General features: G+C 42.3%; 1 protein-coding gene across 4 annotated transcripts in view; it reads left to right on the top strand.

Annotated features, from left to right (window-relative positions):
- Nucleotides 1-24,404, top strand: part of FUT10 (fucosyltransferase 10) — a 120,542-nt gene that overhangs the window by 69,069 nt on the left and 27,069 nt on the right. For all 4 annotated transcript variants that reach the window (XR_004059343.1, XM_030938193.1, XM_010372188.2 and 1 more), the window contains one exon: nt 21,986-22,821. Coding sequence is in view for 3 of the 4 variants with exons in the window: in XM_030938193.1 (XP_030794053.1) it covers nt 21,986-22,821 (836 nt within the window). In the remaining variant the exon portion in view is untranslated. The remainder of the gene's footprint in view (nt 1-21,985; nt 22,822-24,404) is intronic.

The following is a 24,404-nucleotide window of genomic DNA, read 5'->3' as shown; positions in this document are numbered from 1 at the left end:
TAAAGTTGAAACCAGCACATCCTTTTCAGCAGGTCTGCTAGGGAGCAGATTAATGGAAAATAAAACTAAGACTCCCTGGTTCATTTTGGGCTCGTTCCAGCTGTGCTGTAGATTAAAACAGCTTCAGCATTGCCCTGTCTCACCCCTCCATCCTGATTTTGTGTTATTCGATCTTAATTTTCGTATGTACCTTGGATCAGTGAATTTGCTATTTTTCTCATAACGTCATTCACCAATTCTAATCCTCTAATTCCTTTCATGCAAGCTCAACAGTATCTCTGTGGTGCCATTATTTTTCTTGAGCACTAGCTCCAAGTTACTGGGGGAGGATTTATTTTCAGGGTTTGGCATCTGAATGGTCCAGACCATAACACCCAGTGGCTTTCTCCAGCTCATTATTAGACAGAGGGGACTTGATGGTATGGTAGGAAACCCGAGTGAGTGACTGTTAGGGGTGGTGATCAGGAACAGGCAACCTGCCTAGAGGGTCTGGCCTGGGCAGACGGCACTGCGTCGGGGCCCCCGCGTGCCAGCTCTGCTTTCAGGTTGCAGAGAAGAGAATTGGCTCTGCTGTTTTACTGGGCCAGGAACTCAGCTCTGTACTTGACTTCATTACATACCATCAGATGGAAGAGTCAACCCAATAACTTTCCATTTCCCAACCGGGAAATAATTCTGGGAAGATGTTTGGCTCTATCGGTGCAATGCAAAGGACTGTGTTACTGGCTAATAGGAACCAGCAGACATTTGGCACGTGGTGACATACACACACGCACACACCCAAAGTCCCATGAATCTCATCCCTTGCCAAATGTGTATCGAGTGGGAGACTTCTGGCTTTTCATTGAGAAATGTTCAGTGCAAACGTCTCTATGGGCTGTTTAAGGATTGAGGTGCTTTTCTCTCTCACAGTCACCCCCAGTAGGCAGCTCCTCCTCGCCTGTGGGTGCTACACTCCTATCTCGGGGCTGTCCGGCGACACTGGCCCAGATGCCAGCTACTTGCAGTGCATACCAATCCACTGGGCAGCATTAAAATCACAGAAGAGGTGGGGAACTGAAAAGTGATCGTTTCCTTGGATCAGGGCAAGTTAACATTCTAACAATGAAAGATGCAAGGACTGCATCCTTTGGAAGGGTCACTGGATGCATCGAAGGGCATCTCTTTGGGCCCTCTGGTCCCCTCCCTGGTACTTGCATCTTTCCATCCTGGAAGCCTATTCCCTAGGATCTAGTCAACTCTCAGACACTTCCTTGAAATAAGTAAATAAGGTCTCCAGATCAGAATGGAGTCCACCTCCTGACCCAAAGCCACTTCACACGTCTTTATTAGATTAAGTTCCCACAGCTGGGATTATCTCTGTGCTAGAAGCTATTGATGTTGGGCTGCTCTATTGCATTATTCAAAGGCACTGACATCTGTGCCACCTCCTTTTCTATTGTGCATCTTATCTTCTAGTCTTTGATGAGTTCATAGTTTTTCGAGATAGAGTCTCGCTCTGTCACCCAGGCTGGAGTGCGGTGGTATGAGCTCTGCTCATTGCAAGCTCCGCCTCACGGGTTCATGCCATTCTCCTGCCTCAGCCTCCTGAGTAGCTGGGATTACAGGTGCCCGCCACCACACCTGGCTAATTTTTTGTATTTTTTAGTAGAGATGGGATTTCACTGTGTTAGCCAGGATGGTCTTGATCTCCTGACCTTGTGATCCGCCCGCCTTGGCCTCCCAAAGTGCTGGGATTACAGGCGTGAGCCACCGCACCCGGCCAGATGAGTTTGTAAAGCAGCAACAAAACAACACAAAATGGGGGAACATAAGCTGTACTTTTCTTTAGGTAATTCCAGAGAAGGAATCTGTACATTGTCCAGTGATGGATGACTGCACAAATTCTGACAAATTTTAAATTTATTTTAGGTAAAGGAGTGGAGTAATGTGGTGCCCTTTTAGAATCCTATACATGAGAGTTGAAAATGACCACAGATCAGGTCGGGTGCAGTGGCTCACACCTGTAATCCTAGCACTTTGGGAGGCCAAGGCGGGTGGATCACCTGAGGTCAGGGGTTCGAGACCTGCCTGGCCAACATGGCGAAACCCTGTCTCTACTAAAAATACAAAAACTAGACAGGCATGGTGGTGCATGCCTGTAATCCTAGCTACTTGGGAGGCTGAGGCAGGAGAATTGCTTGAACCCAGGAGTTGGAGGTGGTAGTGAGCCGAGATTGTGCCACTACACACCAGCCTGGGCAACAAAAGCAAAACTCTGTCTCAAAAAAAAAAAAAAAAAAAAAAAAAAAGAGGAAAAAAGAAAAGAAGAAAATGACCATAGATCTTTGGTATGCCTCCAGCCTATATCTAACTCAGAAATCCCACCAATGACATCCCTAAAAGATATTGCTTAATCTGTCCTAGATCTTTTTTTGTGATGGAGGATCTCACATCTCTTTTTAAAACCAACACTTTAAAGGTTAAGTTTACTTAAAATGCACACATTTTAAGTGTGCAGTTGGTGAGTTCTGACAAGTGAATCATGTAATCACCATCCCAATTAAGATATAGAACATTTCCCTCACTCCAGAAAGTTCCCTGTTTCCCCTTTGTAAGTTTATCCCCAACTCTCCTCCCACAAAAAACGCTGACCTGATTTCTATCACTGCAGGTTAGTTTTGCCAGTTTAGAGATGTCATATAAATTGAATTGCACAGTATGTACTCATTTTTGTATGTTATCTTTTGCACAGCATGTTTCTGAGGTTCCTCTGTTTTCCAATCAGGAGACTAAAATCAAGAGAATTCCAGCCTTTGTTGTACACTTATATGACATGGAATAAGACCGGGCTGAGCATCAGCATCATTGCATGCTTCTTGTGCCCATGCTGAGGTAATTGAAGATCCTGAACATTTTCCTTCTTTGTTAGGAATGTGTCCAGGAAGTGAGTAACTGTCCTGAGTTGCCTAGCATTCAGGGAGTTCCCCAATGTGAGATTTTTCAGTAGTAAAACTGGACAGGTCCCAGGCAAATTGAGACAGATGGGTTACCTGTCCTCCTCTAGGAAGTACCATAAAGAACATTAGACACCAGGGTAGGATTTTTTTTTTTTTTTAAGAGACAAAGTCTTGCTGGAGTGCAGTGGTATGATTATAGCTCACTGCAACCTTGAATTCCTGTGCTCAAGTGATCCCCCTGCTTCAGCCTTCAAGTAGCTGGGACTACAGGCATGCACCACCATGCCCAAATAATTTTTACATTTTTTTTTGTAGGGACAGAGTCTCGCTATATTGCCCAGGGTGGTCTCAAACTCCTGGCTTCAAGGGATCCTCCCACCTCAGCTTCCCAAAGTACTGGAATTAGAGGTGTGAGCCATTGTTCCCTGCTGGATTTTATGTTTCTTTCTTTTTTTTTTTTTTGAGACGGAGTCTCGCTCTGTCGCCCAGGCTGGAGTGCAGTGGCAGGATCTCAGCTCACTGCAAGCTCCGCCTCCCGGGTTTACGCCATTCTCCTGCCTCAGCCTCCCGAGTAGCTGGGACTACAGGCGCCCACCACCATGCCCAGCTAGTTTTTTGTATTTTTTAGTAGAGACGGGGTTTCACTGTGTTAGCCAGGATGGTCTCGATCTCCTGACCTCGTGATCCGCCCGTCTCGGCCTCCCAAAGTGCTGAGATTACAGGCTTGAGCCACCGCGCCCGGCCTTTATGTTTCTTTTCTTTTCTTTTATTGAGATGGAGTCTTGCTCTGTTGCCCAGGATGGAGTGCAGTGATGCCATCTCAGCTCCCTGCAACCTCCACCTCCTAGGTTCAGGCCGATCCCGAGTAGCTGTGACTACAGGTGTGTGCCACCATGCTTGGCTAATTTTTGTAGTTTTAGTAGAGACAGGGTTTCACCATGTTGCCCAGGCTGGTCTCAAACTTCTGACCTCAGGTGATCTACCTGCCTTGGCCTCCCAAAGTGCTGGGATTACAGGCGTGAGCCAACGTGCCTACCTTATGTTTCTTTAACTTAAGGCTCTCAGCTACAAAGGACCCAACTTTGGTAGAGTCCCTGTGGAAACTAAATCCAACTGGAGGGTTTGCTGAGGGCTGGCATTACTTACCTGATTTCAACTGAGTTAAAATTTTTTTTTTAAACCTTCTTTATAATTTGGTTTTCTATTTTATTAAGGACATATTGTGTTTTATTACCTTTCTACCTTCCAAAATACTATTTTAAGAGCTTTAACATTGCCAGCATTTAATGCTTTTAAATGTAATCAAGATTATGAAGTATTTGAAAGCACTAAGATTAACAAATTAATAATTATTATGATTTCGAGCTGCTTGATTTGATGGACTCCAGCTTGATTATTTTGAAGTCAGTTTAATTTTCCAAATCCAGCCAGTTTTCCAGCTGAATTAGAAGGCATTGTTCTATCAGGGCCTCTCAGAAGATGTGTGCTAATCTCTCATTTATAGCTGAAATAATTCATTAGCTGGATGTTAGCTGAACATGTTCTCTTGTTGATGTTCAAATAAATATAACCTACCAGCTTTCCTTTTGGGATAGATGAAATCTCTGGCATTTTACTGTGCCATATAATTTTCCATATAAATTTTGAAATATCATCCTCTTATAAGCAGGTAGGATTCCAAGGGCATTATTTCCTAAGTATCATGGGGGATGATGTGATGGTTTTGAAGTTTGTCTGTGAACTTTTACATATTATACAAGGTTTGTGAGGACTTTTTATACTTGACTTCAAAGAAATGCCTTTGTTCTTCTCGTTAATTTTTTGATTTTTAAAAATTACACAAAGAATGAATGAATGTATCACTATGTCAAAATTTAAACAATAAAGAAGTCTACCAGGGGCCAGGTGGTGGTGCATACCTGCAGTCCCATGTACTTGGGAGGCTGAGGCAGGAGGATCGTTTGAGCCCAGGAGTTCAAAACCAGCCTGGGCAACATGGTGAGACCCCCCTCTCTAAAAAAAATTTAAAAATTAGTCAGGCATGATAGTGCACTTGTGGTCCCAACTACTCTGGAGGCTGAGGCAGGAGGATTGCTTGAGCCTGGGAGATCAAGGCTTCAGTGAGCCGTGATCACTCCAGCTGAGGCTGAAGTGAGACCCTGTTTCAAAAAGTAAAAATGAAATATACCAGGTAAAAGTGAAAGTCAGTGATTACCATGTCAAGCCCTATCCCAGTCAGATTAAGAACTATCCTTCCAGAATTTTTATGTACAACTGAATTCAGCCTGTAATTTTGTCTATTTTTTTTCAATTGAATCATACCATAGATACATATTGCTTTTTCCATTTAAGTAGATTTTAAAGACTTTTTTCATGTTAGAATATATCCATTGACTTCATTATTGTTAAAGCTATGTTGATTCTGAAGTATGGCTATAACTAAAATTACTTAACCATTCCCCTGTCAATGGTTTTTTAAGGCTACTTTAGTTTTTTGTTATGTTACTATGAACATATTTATCTGTCTCTGCTTATATGTGCTATTATTTCTCCAATATCTAGAAATTTGACTTGCTTTGTCAATGGATAAATTAAATTAAAATTTTGTTACATACTACTAAATTGGTCTCTGAAAAGGCTATATCAGTTTTTCCTCCAAGTTTGAATTTTTTTGATGGGAAAAAGTGGAAACAAAGTAAACACAGGTAATTTACATTTTGTAGGCCCAAACCACAAACTGGGAGTTTGCTCTGCTTTAAACAAAACTTTATTTATTGTTTACTTATACATTTGATTAGTAAAAAACTTCTCAGAAAAGCTTAGGACACTTGGCTTATTGATTTATTTGCCAGTTTTAATTTCATAGACTTCACATGAGCTTTGAATTAGAATGAATCTTAGTGTTTCCCCATAACTGACTGATAAGATGTTTCGATATAATAAACACTAATGAAAATGTGATCAGCTTGGAATAATCAAGAAATTACCTCCACCTAAACGATCTTTCATACCAAAAGTCAGGTTAAAAGTTGAGTTCTTTAGTATTTCCTTAATATTTCATTTCCATTCTTACAACTCACTAATTCTTTCTCAAATCATTGACTAATTTTTTTTTTGTAAAGAATAACTGAATGCCTAAGTGTTGCTAAGACTTCATTATTTTTTAATGAGGTGGTAGTGCCACTTACTAGACTACCATCGTAAGTAATTAAAACTGCCATACTTGTCAGAGTAAATGAGGCAGGAAAAGTTCGTAAGACGATGTAGTCGTTTTCTCATCAATTTGCTTCACCCCTTTCTCTCTCTCTCTTTTTTTTTTTTTTTTTGAGATGGAGTCTTGCTCTCTTGCCCAGGTTGGAGTGCAATGGTGTAATCTTGGCTCACTGCAACCTCTGCCTCCCAGGTTCACGCAATTCTCCTGCCTCACCCTCCCGAGTAGCTGGGATTATAGGCATGTGCCACCATGCTTGGCTAATTTTTGTATTTTTAGTAGAGACAGGGTTTTGTTATGTTGGCCAGGATGGTCTTGAACTCCTGACCTCAGGTGATGCGACTACCTTGGGCTCCCAAAGTGTTGGAATTACAGGTGTGAGCCACTGTGACTGGCCTCACCCATTTCTGCTTAATATAACCTTTTATGTTCTTAGAAATCTGTTGTCCTCATTAGGTGGAGATGCAAGTCATGAAATCTAACAGCTAGTAATGTGAACTGAAATTCCTATTTGCTTGTGATGGGACTGATATAACTTTCAGATGGCACTCGTATGGAGGCTCTCCCATATTTTAATGCTCTGACTTAATTTTAAGATTTAAGAAAATTCCTTATGGTTCCACATTTGTGCTCTGTCCTCCTGACCAATGCTTGCTGTCAGCATACAATTTCTACCTTTACTTCTGATTTATTCTCTACCTTATAATGCCCGAATGAGCTAAGGCCTGACTTTTACAAAGTGAGACCTAAAAATACATTTATTTATTCTCTGAATATTTTTGAGTACCTACTAAATTGCAGGTACTGTGTTAAGTTTTATGGGCCAAGATGAACAAGACATGGATGCTAGTAGGGTTCCTGGTCTGGTGGGAAGCTAGACAGGTGCACACATAATTGCAGTTGAGTGTGATAAACACTATAGTTCCGATTCATACAAAAAGCCATGAGATCACTGGATAGCGAGCAACATGAAGACTTGAGCAATTTGGAAAGTTCTTCCTGCAAAAGTATTCACTTTTCAGAGTCCTATTGGCAGTAGCAAATTATCATGTATAGAAAAAAGAACAGGAACGGTCTCATCTACAACTCTGCTCTCTCTTTTTTGTTGTTGTGATGATACTTTAAATTTTATTTGTATAAATTTATGGGGTGCAAGTGTAATTTTGTTACATACAAGTCAGGGCTTTACGTTTTCCATAGCCTTAATAACATACATTGTACCCATTAGGTAATTTCTCATATTTGATACTATGTAATGGAATAGTTTTCTTTTCTTTTCTTTTTTCTTAACACCAGTATGTAGACTTCCCAAACATGATGAGACCTGCCATTGTCATTTAAATGCATTAGGCTGCATCCATCAAGAACTTGACCCAAAGCGGCTTAGCAATAAAGGCATTTATTTATTAAATTAGTCAGAAGTCTGGGGCAGGCAGACCTGTTTTGCTCAGCAGTTCAACTTGTCACTGAAGACATCGTTTTACTCTGCCATTTCTCCACATGGTGGGGAAGCTGTGGTATGAAGGCTGTAGCAGCTGAAAGCTTTGTGAACTCACCTATCCAAGCACATCCCACACTCCCAAACTTTGTATAATGAGACCCCTCTCTGAGAACCCTAATTTTCTTTCTTTTTCTTTCCTTCCTTCCTTCCTTCCTTCCTTCCTTCCTTCCTTCCTTCCTTCCTTCCTTCCTTCCTTCCTTCCTTCCTTCCTTCCTTCCTTTCTCTCTCTCTCTCTCTCTCTCTCTTCTTTCTTTCTTTCTTTCTTTCTTTCTTTTTTTTTGACACAGAGTCTTACTCTGTCACCCAGGCTGGAGTGCAGTGGTGTGATCTTGGCTCACTGCAGCCTCTGCCTCCCAGGTTTAAGTAATTCTTGTGCCTCAGCCTCCCAAGTAACTGGGATTACAGGCGTGCATCACCACACCCGGGTAATTTTTGTATTTTTAGTCAAGACGGGGTTTCGCCATGTTGGTCAGGCTGGTCTCGAACTCCTGACCTCGGGTGATCTGCCTGCCTCATCCTCCCAAAGTGCTGGGATTACAGGCATAAGCCACCGCGCCTGGCCTGAGAAGCTTCATTTTCTTACCCATGTTGTGTTTCTGTTCCTGTGCTCCTGTGCCTGTCTGCTATGCTGAGCTGCAGATGTGTCCTGCTGCAGCTTTGCAGGACGGGATAAGTTGAGACATGCAGCAAGAAGCCTTGCCTGTCAGGCTGCCCTTGGCATGACTAGAATGTATGTGGGGATTTTCACCTCTTATTTTGGGTCCATTCCGTTCGTTCTTTGAACAATAGTCTTTACAGGATAGGGTGTTTTGGATGGATTTCATCTTACTTTAGATATAAATAATACAAAATTAACCCACTATAAACTTATTTTTTATTTAAAAAAATTTTTTTTTTAAAGACAGGCTTTCACTCTCCCACGCAGGCTGGAGTGCGGTGGTACAGTCATAGCTCACTGCAACCTTGAACTCTTGGGCTCAGGCCATCATCCCACCTCACACTCTCTCCCTAGTAGCTGGGACTACCGGCATGCACCGCCACACCTGGCTAACTTCAAAATTTTTTTTGTAGAGACAGGGTCTCACTCTGTTGCCCAGACTGGTCTTGAACTTCTGGCCTCAAATGATTCTCCTGCCTCGGCCTCCCAAAGTACTGGGATTACAGGTGTGAGCCATTACAACCAGCCAATAACTTCTTTTTCTCAAGACATATCAATAGTGACTTCATTACTAATCAGTAATGAGTGACTTCACTACTGATCAGTAGTGAGCTGAAATCAGTATTTTCTTTCCTTTTTTTTTTTTCTTTTGAGACGGAGTCTCACTCTGTTGCCCAGGCTGGAGTGCAGTGGCACGATCTCGGTTCACTGCAAGCTCTGCCTCCCAGGTTCATGCCATTCTCCTGCCTCAGCCTCCCAAGTAGCTGGGACTACAGGCGCCTGCCACCACGCCTGGCTAATTTTTTGTATTTTTAGTAGACACGGGGTTTCACTGTGTTAGCCAGGATGGTCTCGATCTCCTGACCTCGTGATCTGCCTGCCTCGGCCTCCCAAAGTGCTGGAAATACAGGCGTGAGCCACTGCACCCGGCTGAAATCACTATTTTCTTACCCAGTCCTATACACACACAGTCCACACACTGTCTGTCATACACACACACACACACACACACACACACACACACACACACAAACATGCATACATATGGAAAAAAACCCTGATGTTGAGCCTTTCTTTTCTTTGGGAATATGGGTGATGATTCTTCTCCTCTTTTTTCCTCTTTCTTTCTACCCTCTTTCCTTCTTTTATGTATTTAAGCTCAATAGAATTTCTCATTATTGAGTATATATTATTAGTGGAAATTTGATGAAAACAATTTTTTTTTTTTTTTTTTTTTTTTTTTTTTGAGACGGGGTTTCACTCTGTCACCCGGCCTGGAGTGCAGTGGTGTAATATCGGCTCACTGTAACCTCTGCCTCCTGGGCTTAAGTGATTCTTCTACCACAGCCTCCTGAGTAGCTGGGACTATAGGTACACACCACTGTACCTGGCTGATTTTTAAAAAAAATGTTTATAGAGACAGGTCTCCCTTTGTTACCCAGGCTGGTCTCAAAGTCCTGGGCTTAAGTGACCTTCTTGCCTTAACCTCCCAAAGTGCTAGGATTATAGGCATGAGTCACTGCATCTGGCCAACAATTTAAATAAAAAAAAATTATTGGAAAATATTTATGTCCTTTGCTTTATGCTTTTACTGTCTCATTCTTTTTTGACTACCATAGGAGAATTGCATCTTACTTGTTTACAGTATTAGACCTGGGCATATAAAATACAATGTATACATTGTATTACTAGGGATTCTTAATGTGGACCAAAAATCCCAGACCAAGTTTTTTGCTGTTTCAGTGATGAAACATCACTGAATATATCAGAAAATCAAGGTAGGAGTATCCTAGACATGGTTAACTTTGGAGGACAGTGCTTTATTCTGTGCTGTTTCCCTCTTGGGTAGAGAGAGACTCTAAGATGATTAAATGGAGTGGAACACTGCAGGTTTTGAGAATAAAGAGTTTATTTTTCCAGGTCATAGCTTCTAACTGAGGTCAAATGTATCCCAAAGGCTAAGTGGTGTAAAATGATTTGGCAGTTTCCATATCTACCTGGTAGATAGACTTGCTTTCAAAAAAAACACTTGGTTGGTATCTTGATCGTTAGTTTCAGAGGATAAACCTCTGATTTAATTAATTTGGAGATTGATTGCTGTATTCAGAGTTGACTTCTGTAAAATGTCCCTCCAGCTAAGGATCTGGGGCAGACACCTGGACAATGTGCACTGAAATTCTAGTTGCTTATGAAGATATCAGCAATTATTGAGTGTCTTAGGATATAATGCACCTAACTTAGAAAAATAGCTGCTTCTTAACCCACTTTTTTTTGGAGACAGGATCTTGCTTTGTCGCCCAGGCTGGAGTGCGGTGATGTGATCTCGGCTCACTGAACCTCTGCCGCTTGGGTTCAAGCGATTCTTGTGTCTCAGCCTCTGAGTAGCTGGGACTACAGAGGTGTGTCACCACATCCAGCTTATTTTTGTATTTTTAGTAGAGACAGGGTTTTGCCATGTTGGCCAGGCTGGTCTTGAACTCCTGACCTCAAGTGATTCACCCGCCTCAACCTCCCAAAGTGCGGGGATTACAGGTGAGCCACCGTGCCCGGCCTCAACCCACTTTTCATAATTTGCATTTTGCACCACAAAGTGGAATAATTGGGAGAATATTGGACTGACTGCATATACACAATGGAATAATACCATGTGATCATTCTTGAAAATAGGGTAGCTTTATGTATACCAATAATGAAGTATTTCCATGGTAGTTACACGGATAATACCAGGTTTCTAATAGTATATATGTTTTCATGTATGTGAAAAGATTTTCCTTAATTATAAAAATATTTATTTTCTTTTTACATTTGAATATCTCTGAAATCAACATGTATTTTGCAACTGATAGCCCCCTGCCCGTCTTTGTCAGCTGGGCAGCAGCAGTGATGTAGTATGAATGCCTGCATGGACATGAACTGGGTTGCTCTTCCACCTGGAATGATGGGGCAACTACAGCCCTTTGATGCTTCCATGAACACACCATTTAATGACCATTTGACAAAAGAATATGAGTCTAGGCCAGGCGCAGTGGCTCATGCCTGTAATCCCAGCACTTTGGGAGGCTGAGGTGGGCAGATCACCTGAGGTCAGGAGTTTGAGACCAGCCTGGCCAACAAAGTGAAATCCTGTCTCTACTAAAAATAGAAAAATTAGCCAGGCGTGGTGGTGGGCACCTGTAATCCCAGATACTTGGGTGGCTTAGGCAGGAGAATCACTTGAACCCAGGAGGCAGAGGTTGCGGTGAGCCGAGATCGCGACACTGTACTCCAGCTTGGACAACAAAGTGAGACTCCATCTCAAAAAAAAAAAAAAAAACAAAACACAGAACAAAAAGAGTATGAGTCTAGTTGGTATCTGAAAACTTTCTTTGACAACTTTTAGTAATATTAAGAAAGCATCAACATTAAAACTTGGAGATGGGTATCAGTAGCTTGGAAGCAAATCTCAGAGGTGATAGTAGAGCGTTCTTTTAAGCAACGCTGTATTGCTTACAATCTTAATGTTACCGAGCAAAATATTGTATAGAAATACATAGACATCAGAGATCAAAAAGTGATTCAAAAGAGTTAGACTCTGAAGAAGTTTTGATACTTAAACCAATTTGACTTATATTTTTTCTAAGTATTCACAAGAGTGATAAATAATAAAAATATATATTTAAGTAAGTTTAAAAGAGCTCTTTCACTAACTATAAATACAAATTCTAGGTATAAGAAAGCATTATATCATGGTTTAATTGGATATACTTTCCCTCCCTCCCTTCCTTTCTTTATCCCGCATTCCTTCCTTCATCCATCTATCTACCCCTGCCTTTATTTTATATTTTATTTTATTTTAATTAATTAATTTTTTTTTGAAGACAGAGTTTCACTTTGTCACCCAGGCTGGAGTGCAGTGGAGCAATCTTGCCTCACTGCAACCTCCGCCTGCCGCGTTCAAGTGATTCTCGTGCCTCAGCTTCCCGAGTAGCTGGGGTTATAGGCGTGCACCACCACTCCCAGTAAAGTTTTTCTATTTTTGGTAGAGACAGGGTTTCACCATCTTGGCCAGGCTGGTCTTGAACTCCTGGCCTCAGGTGATCTGCCTGCGTCGGCCTCCCAACGTGCTGGGATTACAGGCATGATCCACCACACCTGGTCCCCCGACCCCCACCACCACCTTTTTTTTTTTTTTTTTTTTTTAATGAACTTAACAAAGGGAACTTTAACAAAGGGAAGGGACCTAGATGGCTGGGATGTGGGGAAGAAGACTTACTTTTCCCATATAATCTTTTGTTCACTTCACTTTCATTTTTATCACAGCTATATATGCTCCACATTTCAATAGCGAATAGGTATCTTCTCAGATTACTACTTTTAGGCCGGGTGCAGTGACTCAGGCCTGTAATCCCAGCACTTTGGGAGGCTGAGATGGGCAGATCACCTGATGTCAGGAGTTCAAGACCAGCCTGACGAACAAGGTGAAACCCCGTCTCTGCAAAAAATACAAAAATTAACCAGGCATGGTGGTGCGTGCCTGTAGTCCCAGCTACTGGGGAGGCTGAGGTGAAAGGAGTTCTTGAACCCAGTAGGGGAGGTTGCAGTGAGCCGAGATTGCGCTGCTACATTCCAGCCTGGGTGATAGAGTGAGACTCCCCCTCTCAAAAAAAAAAAAAAAAAAAAAAAAGAATTACTACTTTCAATAGTTTTTTCTGACTTTTGGTTGTTATCATCAGATCTCTTAATAACATGATGATATTAGTATTTCATGATCTTTCGCTATTAAGCATTATCATTGACTTCCTGTCTTGGAAGATGAGGAATCACTCTTTTACCCTCTCCTGTTCAACACATACACACTCATCCTTCCTATATCCCCCATCCACTTATAGTTGTATTATCATGTTTGATGGATCAATATTCCCTCTTTACATTATTATGACTATGCAAATAATATTCATAGGTGAACCAGAGAGCACACGGTTTACTTTTCTTGTTTGCCCTGAGTTAATAATTGGGTAATTGTGTCTTCATTTTCTTAATTGCTGGGTTTTCTATGTACTTATCAGTAATTCAACCCCAAACTCTTTGACCAATCAGAAATAATTACTCCTTTCTCCCACCATGGCCATTTGCATTTTTGTTACTCTAGATTGAATATCGGCTAATGGTTTAACATTTACATTCATAATCATAATATCCCTTGGGGCTTATTTTGTTCATCTTTGAAGTCCCAGAATTCTCAGCTCAATACTTCTCAAATAATAGGACTCAGTAAAACCTTACTTTTTAGAAATGTCTATGCTTCTCTGAGTTAGTAATGTCTTCTGTCTCCAGATATGTTGACTGCAATAGAAAGCACTTTAGGAGGTCGAGGTGGGAGGCATCACTTGAGCTCAGGAGGTTGAGAGCAGCCTGGGGAACATAATGAGGACGCTGTCCCAATCAATCAATCAATCAATCAATCAGTCAATCCAGTTTTAGTAACTAACCAGCAAACCAGAGTGTGATACATCTGTATGTGGCCTTTAATAACTAAGAATTAAGAGGTAGCAACAAACCCTCTACAAAGTTATGTAGCCTCATCATGAGAGTTTCATGTCAGAGTTCTGCAGAACATTCTGGGACTCCGAACTGGCTTTGCCAGGCCCTTAAGGCCATCTCAGCCTGTTTCCCTGATTGAAGGGCGGTGCCTTAAACTGTTACCCCTCTTCTCTTTTCAGTGATAAGATCAGCTGTAGCATCAAGGAGTAGCGGCAATGGTGACATGAGCTGGGCAGACAGTGGTGACAGCGATAGTGGCAGTGACAATAACCTGGGAGTGCTGGCTAGGGAGTTCTTGCCTGGTTAGCTCACTCCTAACAGTGGAGCCTCAGAGACCCACGGACCCACACCCTGGACAATTCTCTTCCCAAAACCTCTTCTGTTCCCAACACCTAATTCTCACTTTTTCTTATTATTGAAAGAAACTGAATTTTGTTTTGTGCTTGGATATTGACGTTGTCAGAATGCTTTACTTTACTTTAAGCTTATTGTAGGGACTTCTAATAGGGAAGTAGTACTACTCATAGTTATCTGAAACACTGGAAGTTGTCTGAGTTTTGTGAAACAAATGATTTAACCCAAAGCAGGAAATGAGAAAAAACTCAGGTCACTGCAAGTTTAGTTACAGCTGAGGTGATTAACAATGGTTGTAATTTATGAACTATTGCTATTCATACAATAGTCATATTTGCCAATTGTTTCATGAGCTTTAACATCTTTTGGCCATAGTTTTTCCTTCAGATGGGTAAAAGGCTCTGTACTAAAATCTTTTAGCAAAAAGAAAGTCTTTATCTCAGTTTAATTAAGTGTCAAGAACACAGTGGAGAGGATTTGTCATTTTTGATACAATTAGAATGTAGTCAAACAGTGTTACTGGAGACCTTCACCCCAACCTAATTATTCTTTGTAGTTACCTGGGTCTCAGTATTCTGTATATTTTGATTCTTAGCTCAGAGAAGGAATTTATAGCACAGTACCTGAATGGGGAATGTGTTTTTGGTTTCAAGTATTTTGATGGTTTCTTTCTTAAAAGGAGTCTCATCTGCTGATTTTATATTTTTCCTTCTTAAATACAAGGCTTGCATTTTTCTTTTACATTATCACCAGATGGATGAAGAGAAGGGAAAATAGAAGCCTAGGATGGTGGTAACAAGGGGATAGCACCAAGAAACATGGCATTTTTAGAAAAATCTAGGAGCAAGACAGCAAGAGAAAACTTGCAGCAGAACTTGGAATAATCAGTTGTGATCGGATGGAAGTTCCAAGCTTTTGAAATGGACCTCTGTATTAGTCATATTCTGATAGGAAAACAAATTATTCTAGGTATTTTAAACAGTGGAGATGTATTACAAGAATTGGTTACAAAGGGGCTGAAGGGCTGGTGGAGCAAAAGACAGGAAGAGAAGGTTATACAGAATGAATAACTGCAGGAAATCCCTGCTACGCTTGGACTGGAGAGGCACAGGAGAAGTAGCATTGCCCAGAGTGTGGGCCAGTGAGTCTCTGAGACTCTACTGTTGGGGGTGAGTTAACCGGGCAAGAATTCTCTAGCCAGCACTCCCAGGTTATTGTCACTGCTACTGTCACTATCACCACTCTCTGCTTAGCTCATGTCACCACTGCCACTACTCCTTGATGCTACAGCTGATCTTATCACAGTCAGGAGTGCTAATTGCTTGCTCTGCTACATGAGCATTGGAAGAGGTTCCTTCTCTTTTCCTTCTGAGACAGGATAGTTCCCATGACCCCCTTGCGGGCCTTGCAACAGGGGTGGCTTGTTTACTTGGCCACCATGCTCAAACCCCTTGCAGGAAGGGGAGCACGCAGGTGAGCAGGTGCAGGAGCTGGAGCAAGTGGTTTTGGGCACCAGCAGGAACAAACCACGTACCAGCCCACAGCAGTGTCTAGGGATTGCCTGCGACCTCTGGAGCCCCAGAGAGCATGTGTTATAATCAGTGCTTTTTTAGCACTTGCCATCCATGGATGGCTAAGTGTTAAACAGCTCAGTGGAGAGTCAGTGTGACAGCCTCTTGCACCTACGCCTAGTTCCTTGTCCAGTGCCCAAGAAGAATGAGGTCACACAGACTTGAAGGATGGTAAATGTGGAGGTTTTATTGAGTGGTGGAAGTGGCTCTCAGTGGGATGGGGAGCTGGAAAGGGGATGGAGTGGGAAGATAATCTTCCCCTGGAGTTTGGCCATCCCTGGCCAGACTCCTCTCTGACTGTCCCCGGCCAAACTCCTCTCTGACCGTCCCTGGACAAACTCCTCTCTGACTATAATCTCTGATGTCCAGTTGTCTCATCTCCTTGATGTTCAGATGCTCCTTCTCATCTCTCCTTTTCTGCCACACCGCTCTGCTCCTCTGCCAGGGGAGCTTGGGGTTTTTCTGGGCACAGGATAGGGGGTGGGGCAGGTCAAAAGGCAACATTCGGGCGGGAAAGCGGAGATGTAAATTTCTCATTTAGGGCCAAGGGTTCAGGCTTGAGGGTAGAACCCTCGCCAGGGACCCCGTCCTCTTCTACCTGGTATTTCCCTGCCTCCTGTTTGTATCATTCCCACCTTCAGTCTTCCTACAGTGCTCCTACTCGTAACACCTAATTGCAAACCAGTTGTCCAGGGAACCTGAGGAGTAAAGTTTGCAGGGTTTCAGCCCCATACAATAAGGAGCATAGCATAGAAGGTTGGACATGGAGCTGAGCAACTGAGAAGCCAATGACTCATGCAGCTTCCTCTTAGCAAAAAGTATTAAGCTGACTCTGTGCTCTTTATGAACCTGGGTTTGGCTGAGAGTACTGTAATCTTGGGCAAAAGACTGTTGTACAATAGGGCTAGTGTTTTAAATACCAAAGGCAGGTGTGTCAGGGGACATTGGTGTATCTAGAAGAAATTTTTCTCCACTGGAAAGGAGGTCTCTGCTTTAAATTCTGTGCTTTAGAGATGAGTTTATTTGAAGCATTGGCACATTGACCCATTATGCTGGAGATTATTATTTTTTTTTTTAATTTTTAAGAACAAAACCTTTCGTGTATATCATGTTTTGTTTCTTATAGGAATTTGGCATTGGTATATTTGAAATCATTCCAGGAAAAATATGAACGTGAAAAACAACTTTATCTGCTGGCTTACAGTGTTAGTTCAGCATGTGAAAGATTAAGGGGTTACTCAGATCTGGGGCAGTGTTGCTAAGTGGCAGGTCCTTATGTGATCTGGAGTCAGTCTGGACATTGTGGGTAAAGAGGGGCAAGACTTGAAACAGGATATGAGTGAACTTCCACTCTCACTCCAAAGAAGAGGAAATGAGTGGTTCACTTGTGGGGGTCCTCAGTGGATGGACGGGAAGGCTTGAGGGATTAGGTGAGGGTCAGTTAGCAAGTAAGGGAGAGTCCTCTCTTTCCCCTTTTTTACCTCATTCCAGGTTCCAAGAAGAATCACAACCTTTGGCAGAAAATGATGGTAATTTATATTTTATTTTATTTGTATTTTTTCGAGACAAGATCTTGTTCTGTCACCCAGGCTGGAGTACAGTGGCATGATCATGGTGCACTGCAGCCTCAACCTCTTGGGCTCAAGTGATCCTCCTACCTCAGCCTCCTGAATATCTGGGACTATAGAAGTGCACCATCACATCCAGCTAATTTTTTAAAAACATTTCTTGTGGACAGGGACTCACCGTGTTGCCCAGGTTGGCCTTGAACTCCTGGGCTCAAGCAGTCCTTCTGCCTCAGTCTCCCAAAAGGTCACAACAGTGTTATGGTAGAGATTATTTTTTAAAACAGATTACCTTTGGATGGCATTCTGCAGGAGCACTTGTCTTTTCCAAATTAAGGCAGGCTGGGTTTTACACATCATTAGTATGCTAAAGCTGGCTAACATTTCTGTGGGTGTAATTGCAAGTACTAAGAATGAGTTACTCATTCCATGGAATCAACATTGCAGCAGGACCTGTCATCCCTCATCCCTCCAGTCCTTTCCTATTTGCTGGTCTGATGTTCTTGTCCCCACCCGGGGTTTTCAGTATAGATGAGTGATTCACGCTTCATTAGTAAAGTGAGGTTAATAATGTATGTTGCCTTCTGTTTTCACCAATTTATGTGGGAGTAATGAAAGAAGAGGCCATGCCCCTGCAGAAGGAGAGGGGCACATAAACACGTCCCGTAAAGTATGTCGCTCTCAGGCTCTTCTGCTATTTCAGATCCAGTCTCCATAGTCAGCAATCTGACACCCTTTGCCAGCATTCATTTTATTCCATTTGTATTCCAAGTTGCAGTTCCCTTTACAGTGCACATTAGTGCTAAAGATCTATTTAGCTGTTGTTTAAAGGAACGAATACATTTGTCAGAATTCAGTAAACACAAAATAACCCAGAGGAGTGAAAGTTTGAATCTGAAGTTGTTAAATTTAAGAGCAGTAAGCATGATTAGAAAACTAGTGAGCCAGTTGCACATACATTGGTCACATTTTTATGGATATACCATAGGTTAATTGATTTTCATTTTTCTATAGACTCCAGTTCCAACTCTTATTATAGTAGGCATTGCGCTGGAGTTGGGGAGAGCTAAATAACTCAGTTTTTTTCTGAGCCACATCCAATACCTTTTAGAAATTGTTCAATATTGACACTTGTATTCCAGGCCATGATATCCCCAGTGAAGTAGTTTAGGTTGGTCATGGTTCTTTTTTTGTTTCGTTTTGTTTTCAAGACAGAGTCTCGCTCTGTCGCCCAGGCTGGCGTGCAGTGGTGCAATCTCGGGTCACTGCAACCTCTGCCTCCCAAGTTCAAGCAATTCTCCTTCCTCAGCCTCCTGAGCAGCTGGGATTACAGGTATGTGCCACCATACCCAGCTAATTTTTGAATTTTTAGTAGAAACAGGGTTTCACCATGTTGGCCAGGCTGGTCTTGAACTCCTGACCTCAGGTGATCCATCCTCCTCAGCCCCCCAAAGTGCTGGGATTACAGGTGTGAGCTACCATGCCTGGCCAGGTTGGTCATGGTTCTAATTTCAGTATTCTTCAGCACTTACCTTCTGAAGCTCTAGGCTTAGGAGAGAAGCTTGCAGGGCAAAATGACTTTTTTGGAGACAGAGTCTCGCTATGTTGCCCAGGCTGAAGTACAGTGGCGTGATCTCAGCTCACTGTAACCTCTGCCTCCCTGGTTCATGCAATTCTTCTGCCTCAGCCTCCTGAGTAGATGGGATTACTACCACCATGTGCCACCATGCCTTGCTAAGTTTTGTATTTTTAGTAGAGATGGGATTTCACCCTGTTGGCCAGGCTGGTCTTGAACTCCTGACCTCAAGTAATCCGCCTGCCTCCGCCTCCCAAAGTGCTGGAATCACAGGTGTGAGCCATTGTGCCTTGCCAAAATGACCTATTTTTAATCTTCTCCGGAGAAGTTTAGTTTGAAAGAATCTGACAATCTTACAGAAAACCTATATTAGCATGATTGCACAGATGCACACGCATGTGTGGTTGTGTTTTGTGTGGATGTATCTCAGGGAAGTTACCAGGAAATCCTTTTATAGATAGCAAACATGGGAAATATTTCTGGAACGCTAGGTCCCTTTAACTTTCCTGTCTATTAAGAAGCATCTCCCACTATTAAAGGCAGCTGCACCTCTGCAGACTAAACATAATTCAGATGAATACAGGAGACCTTCTCATTTTCATTTTTAAAATGACCTGTTACTTCTTCATGCATGTGTGTGAATAGATTCTGCAGGCATTTTTGGCCACTATAGATTGTATGCAAGAGGGATTTTCTCCTCTTTCTTCCCACATGGAGATTCTCATATCAGCAGAGCTATGAGTGAGCCTGTAAGCCTGCATCTCCTAGTTGTCATGAGTGACAGGTTTGGAGTCCTGTTCCTATTACCAGCACAGCCTGAGTGGACCTACATAGTGGCCACAAGAGTCTAGACACAACTGCCTTCAGCTCTTCCTCCTCTTTCTTGATGTAGACCAGCAGAGATGGGACTTGAGCCCTGTCCATTCTCTGAAGCACCTGAGGCAGGCTTTGTGTCTTTCTGCTTTCCAGCTCTGCATCTGGGATCTTTGCTGAGGTGCACCCGTGCTGAGCCAGGTTAAGAATCTTCCATGTGCCACCTAGCAGGTAGCAGCAGTGACTGGTGTTTGGGTCACTCACTCAAAACCCCTGTGCCTGATCCCCCCAGTTAACTGTGGACCCACTTTTGTTTTAATCATATCCTCTTTAATCTCTCATCTCATACCTTGAATCCCTGCTTCTGATTCCTGTGGATCGGACTCTAGTACTTTCTCTCCCAGGTAATGGCCTTGATTCTCTGCAAGGCCTTAGGTGGCAACTTTGTGTTCTAACTCAATTTTATAGGTTCTGGTTCCTATCATTGGCCACTCGACCAGCTTAGACCCTTTTTGAGCAGCAACTAGTTGTACTTCAATGCAGTCAGTTGCCTTTCTTCTCACATTCTCTTTCATATCCTCATGTTTCTCTATCTTAATGATTATTAACCTTTGCCAGCCATCCAACTCTGTATGCCATTAGATTTCAGGTATATGGGTGAGTATTCTTTTTGAAGCCTAAGGTCAAATATAGCAAATGCCAATAAACAAAGACAAGCCCATTTTTACATGTTAGTACTTCATTGCCGATGATTGAGAATAAAAGCCTGTTATCAAAACAGAGGCACTTTCTTCAGCAATTTCTCTGTGCTTAGTATATATCCTGTGACGTAATCTTATCTGATCTTTGTTTAAAAGCCTTTCTTGATTAATTGATTTCTCATTGATGTAGTGTTGGCACCGAAGAGTTTATCTATTTGTGGGAGTGTACACTAGCATTAAATAATTAATTTTTATGAGCTCTGCCAGAAAATGTTGATAAAGTTTTGTTTTGGCGTAAATATATATTTGGTATTTTCTTTTCCGGTTGGTATTGGAAGATGGATTTTTTTTCCCGTTTCCTTATATTTATTTTTTAAAAACTCAAGGGTCTACAAAATTATCTACGTCAAGAATACTTCAGAAATTGTATATTACCTATTGTGTTATTGTCTTAGTTCTTCTTTCTCAGTTATTGAAATAAGTTATCCCTGATTGGATCTCTACCCATGCAGTCAGGAAACAATCGCTTACCACATCCATCACTTCTGTCTGCACATCATCATGTTTCAGAGGTTTTTCAATTAATCCTGTGGATGCTAGGGTCACTCATAATTGTAATCCTGTTAGGCCTTCTTTATTTCTTGATGCGCTTGTTAATTCCTGTCCATCCTGCAGTAGTCTGTAACATAGTACTATTATCAGCTCTTTCGTCTTTAAAAGCCTCTTGTCTACCATTTTGACTAAGATTGATTAACTGCACTTTGCTGAAATCGATCATTTTGGATTAAAAAAATATATCCTCTATATTTCTTCTGGCTACTTTTGCACGGTTTCACTTTTTTTGTGTGTGTGATTAATCAACCTGCCGACCTAGTTGCTTTCCTTTTATGGCTTCCTTTCTCTTGCTCTTTTCTTTTTAAAGAACTATCTTTATCTCTTTATTTCTCCTGTTTTCTTGTAGGCAACACTTTCAGGAAGAAAAGCCCATTGCAGGAGGCAGTAGAATAAATTATCCTTTAGAACCTGGCCAGACACGACTCCCGTTTCCTTTTTCATAAAATGAGAAATGATAGTCCCCCTCTTTGGTGATCCTCTACCTGAGTAGTTTCTGGGGTGAAAGCCTTGTGACTGACTGCCAGGCACTTTGCAGTGATACTGTAACATGCTTTGTGTGTGTGTATACACACACACACGTATTTTGAGACGGAGTCTTGCTCTGTCACCCAGGCTGGAGTGCAGTGGCTCAATCTTTGCCTCCCAGGTTCAAGTGATTCTCATGCCTCAGCCTCCCAGGTAGCTGAGATTACAGGCAATGTGTCACCACACCCAGCTAATTTTTGTATTTTTAGTATTTTTACCATGTTAGCCAGGCTGATCTCAAATTCCTGATCTCAAGGGATCCACCTGCCTTGGCCTCCCAAAGTGCTGGGATTACAGACATGAGCCACACCGCACCTGGCCACATGCTTCTTATTCATAGCCTCAGACTCCTCTGTATTCTAATCTTACCAGGTAGACCCAAACTTAGCAACATTCTTTTGGAAATACTAATTAATATCTCATTTTCTTCCCCTAGGTACTGACTTTAACATAGACAGCTTACCTCTGCCTCGGAAAGCCCATCATGACTGGGCTCTTTTTCACGAAGAGTCCCCAAAAAACAATTATAAGCTCTTTCATAAACCGGTGATCACCTTGTTCAACTACACTGCCACGTTCAGCAGGCATTCCCACTTGCCACTAACTACCCAATACTTGGAGAGCATTGAAGTCCTGAAGTCACTCCGATACCTAGTTCCTTTGCAGTCCAAAAACAAGCTTAGAAAAAGACTTGCTCCGCTGGTCTATGTACAGTCAGACTGTGACCCACCATCAGACAGGGACAGCTATGTTCGCGAGCTCATGGCTTACATTGAGGTTGATTCCTATGGTGAATGTATACGCAACAAAGACCTCCCTCAGCAGCTGAAAAATCCAGCCTCTATGGATGCTGATGGCTTTTATAGGATCATTGCACAGTATAAGTTTATCCTAGCTTTTGAGAATGCAGTTTGTGATGACTACATCACTGAGAAGTTCTGGAGGCCACTGAAACTGGGGATAGTTCCTGTATATTACGGATCACCCAGCATCACAGACTGGCTTCCAAGTAACAAAAGTGCTATTCTTGTATCAGAATTTTCTCACCCCAGGGAACTGGCAAGTTACATCAGACGACTGGATTCTGATGACAGATTGTATGAGGCCTATATAGAATGGAAGCTGAAGGGTGAGATCTCCAACCAGCGACTTCTGACGGCTCTCAGGGAACGGAAATGGGGAGTGCAAGATGTCAACCAGGACAATTACATCGATGCATTTGAGTGTATGGTGTGCACCAAGGTGTGGGATAATATCAGGCTTCAGGAAAAGGTAAGCAAATCAAAGGTGGGCATAGAGCCAGCAGGCTGGCCGTCTTGATGTTCTCTGCTCTCCTGCATTTCCTTCTGTTGTTGCTACCTCATCAGTGTTCTTCATTCCTATCAGAGAGGCCAGGCTCTGCAGGAAAGTTGAATATTCCATTACTACCTTTTGGGACTGTCGTGAAGTTTACAAGCCCTGGACAGGCCTTCATTCCTGAAAGCCTTCATTTTCCTTTATTGTTTTTTCTGGAGGACCCCATGCTGCAGGTGCTGGGCAGTGACACAGAAAGCTGCAGAGATGGGGAAGAAGTCCCAAACATAAAAAATTAAGAGTTCTTGCCAGGCATGGTGGCTCACACTTGTAATTGGAGCACTTTGGGAGGTTGAGGTGGGTGGATCACTTGAGCCCAGGAGTTCGAGACCAGCCTGGGCAACATGGCAAAACCCCATCTCTACTAAAAATACAAAAATTAGCCAGGCGTGGTGGCTACACTTGTAATTCCAGCTACTCGAGAGGCTGAAGTGGGAGAATTGCTGGAATCCAGCACACAGAGGTTGCAGTGAGCCAAGATCATTCCACTGTACTACAGCCTGGGTGACAGCGCGAGACTCTGTCTCTAAAAAAAAAAAGTGCTGCTTATCCACACGGTCAATCCTTTAGCCTCTCCATCAGTGCCGTAGTGGAGGAGTATGACAATTTCTGCCAGACCTCTCACACTGACACTCCACAGCCTCTACTTTCAAACTCATTTTCATTTTGCTTGCTGCTCTAATATTTACTTTCTCTTTCTGGCACATGCATGCTTATTAATATAGAGAGAAACTACTCAAATAATGATGGGGATAATCCTTATAAAAACTTTCTTAAATTGTTATGAACTTCTTAGTAATGTCTTCAGATTTCTAGATTGTGCTTGGTGTTTGTTTGCTTACTTTATTTATTTATAACGGGAATGAACCTACTTTATGTGTAACTGAATTTGTTCAAAGGAAATTTGTTGAAAGAAAAAGAAAGATTACTTTCAACTTCTCCTGAAATTTTTACAGAGTGAGGTGGCCCACACATAGCACTTGCCTGTCACCCATCGTTGCTGTGCCAGACTGTCATAGATATGTAAGGTTTTATCTAAAATGTTTTTTTTTTTTTTTTTTTTTTGAGACCAAGTCTCACTCTGTTGCCCAGGCTGGAGTGCAGTGGCACGATCTCAGCTCACTGCAACCTCTACCTCCCAGGTTCAAGCAGTTCTTGTGCTTCAGCCTCCCGAGGAGCTGGGACTACAGGCATGAGTCACCACACCTGACTAATTGTTGTATTTTTAGTAGAGACGAGGTTTCACCATGTTGGCCAGGCTGGTCTTGAACTCCTGACCTCAGGTGATCTGCCTGTCTCAGCCTCCCAAAGTGCTGGAATTCCAGGTGTGAGCCACCATGCCTGGCCTTATCTAAATTTTCCAAAGGCCAACAACTTTTCTTAAATATTTGCATGTTTACTTTGGTTATTATATAAATTTTAGGTCAAACATAAACCTAAACAGTATGTGAAATTATCTTTAGGTATTGTATGTATACCATACAGGGCTTTCAAATACTCAT

This window comes from Rhinopithecus roxellana, chromosome 9, assembly GCF_007565055.1.
Source record: "Rhinopithecus roxellana isolate Shanxi Qingling chromosome 9, ASM756505v1, whole genome shotgun sequence".
Lineage (NCBI taxonomy): Eukaryota > Metazoa > Chordata > Mammalia > Primates > Cercopithecidae > Rhinopithecus > Rhinopithecus roxellana.
Note: the sequence above shows the minus strand (reverse complement) of the source record. Positions and strands in the feature narration are given on the sequence as shown.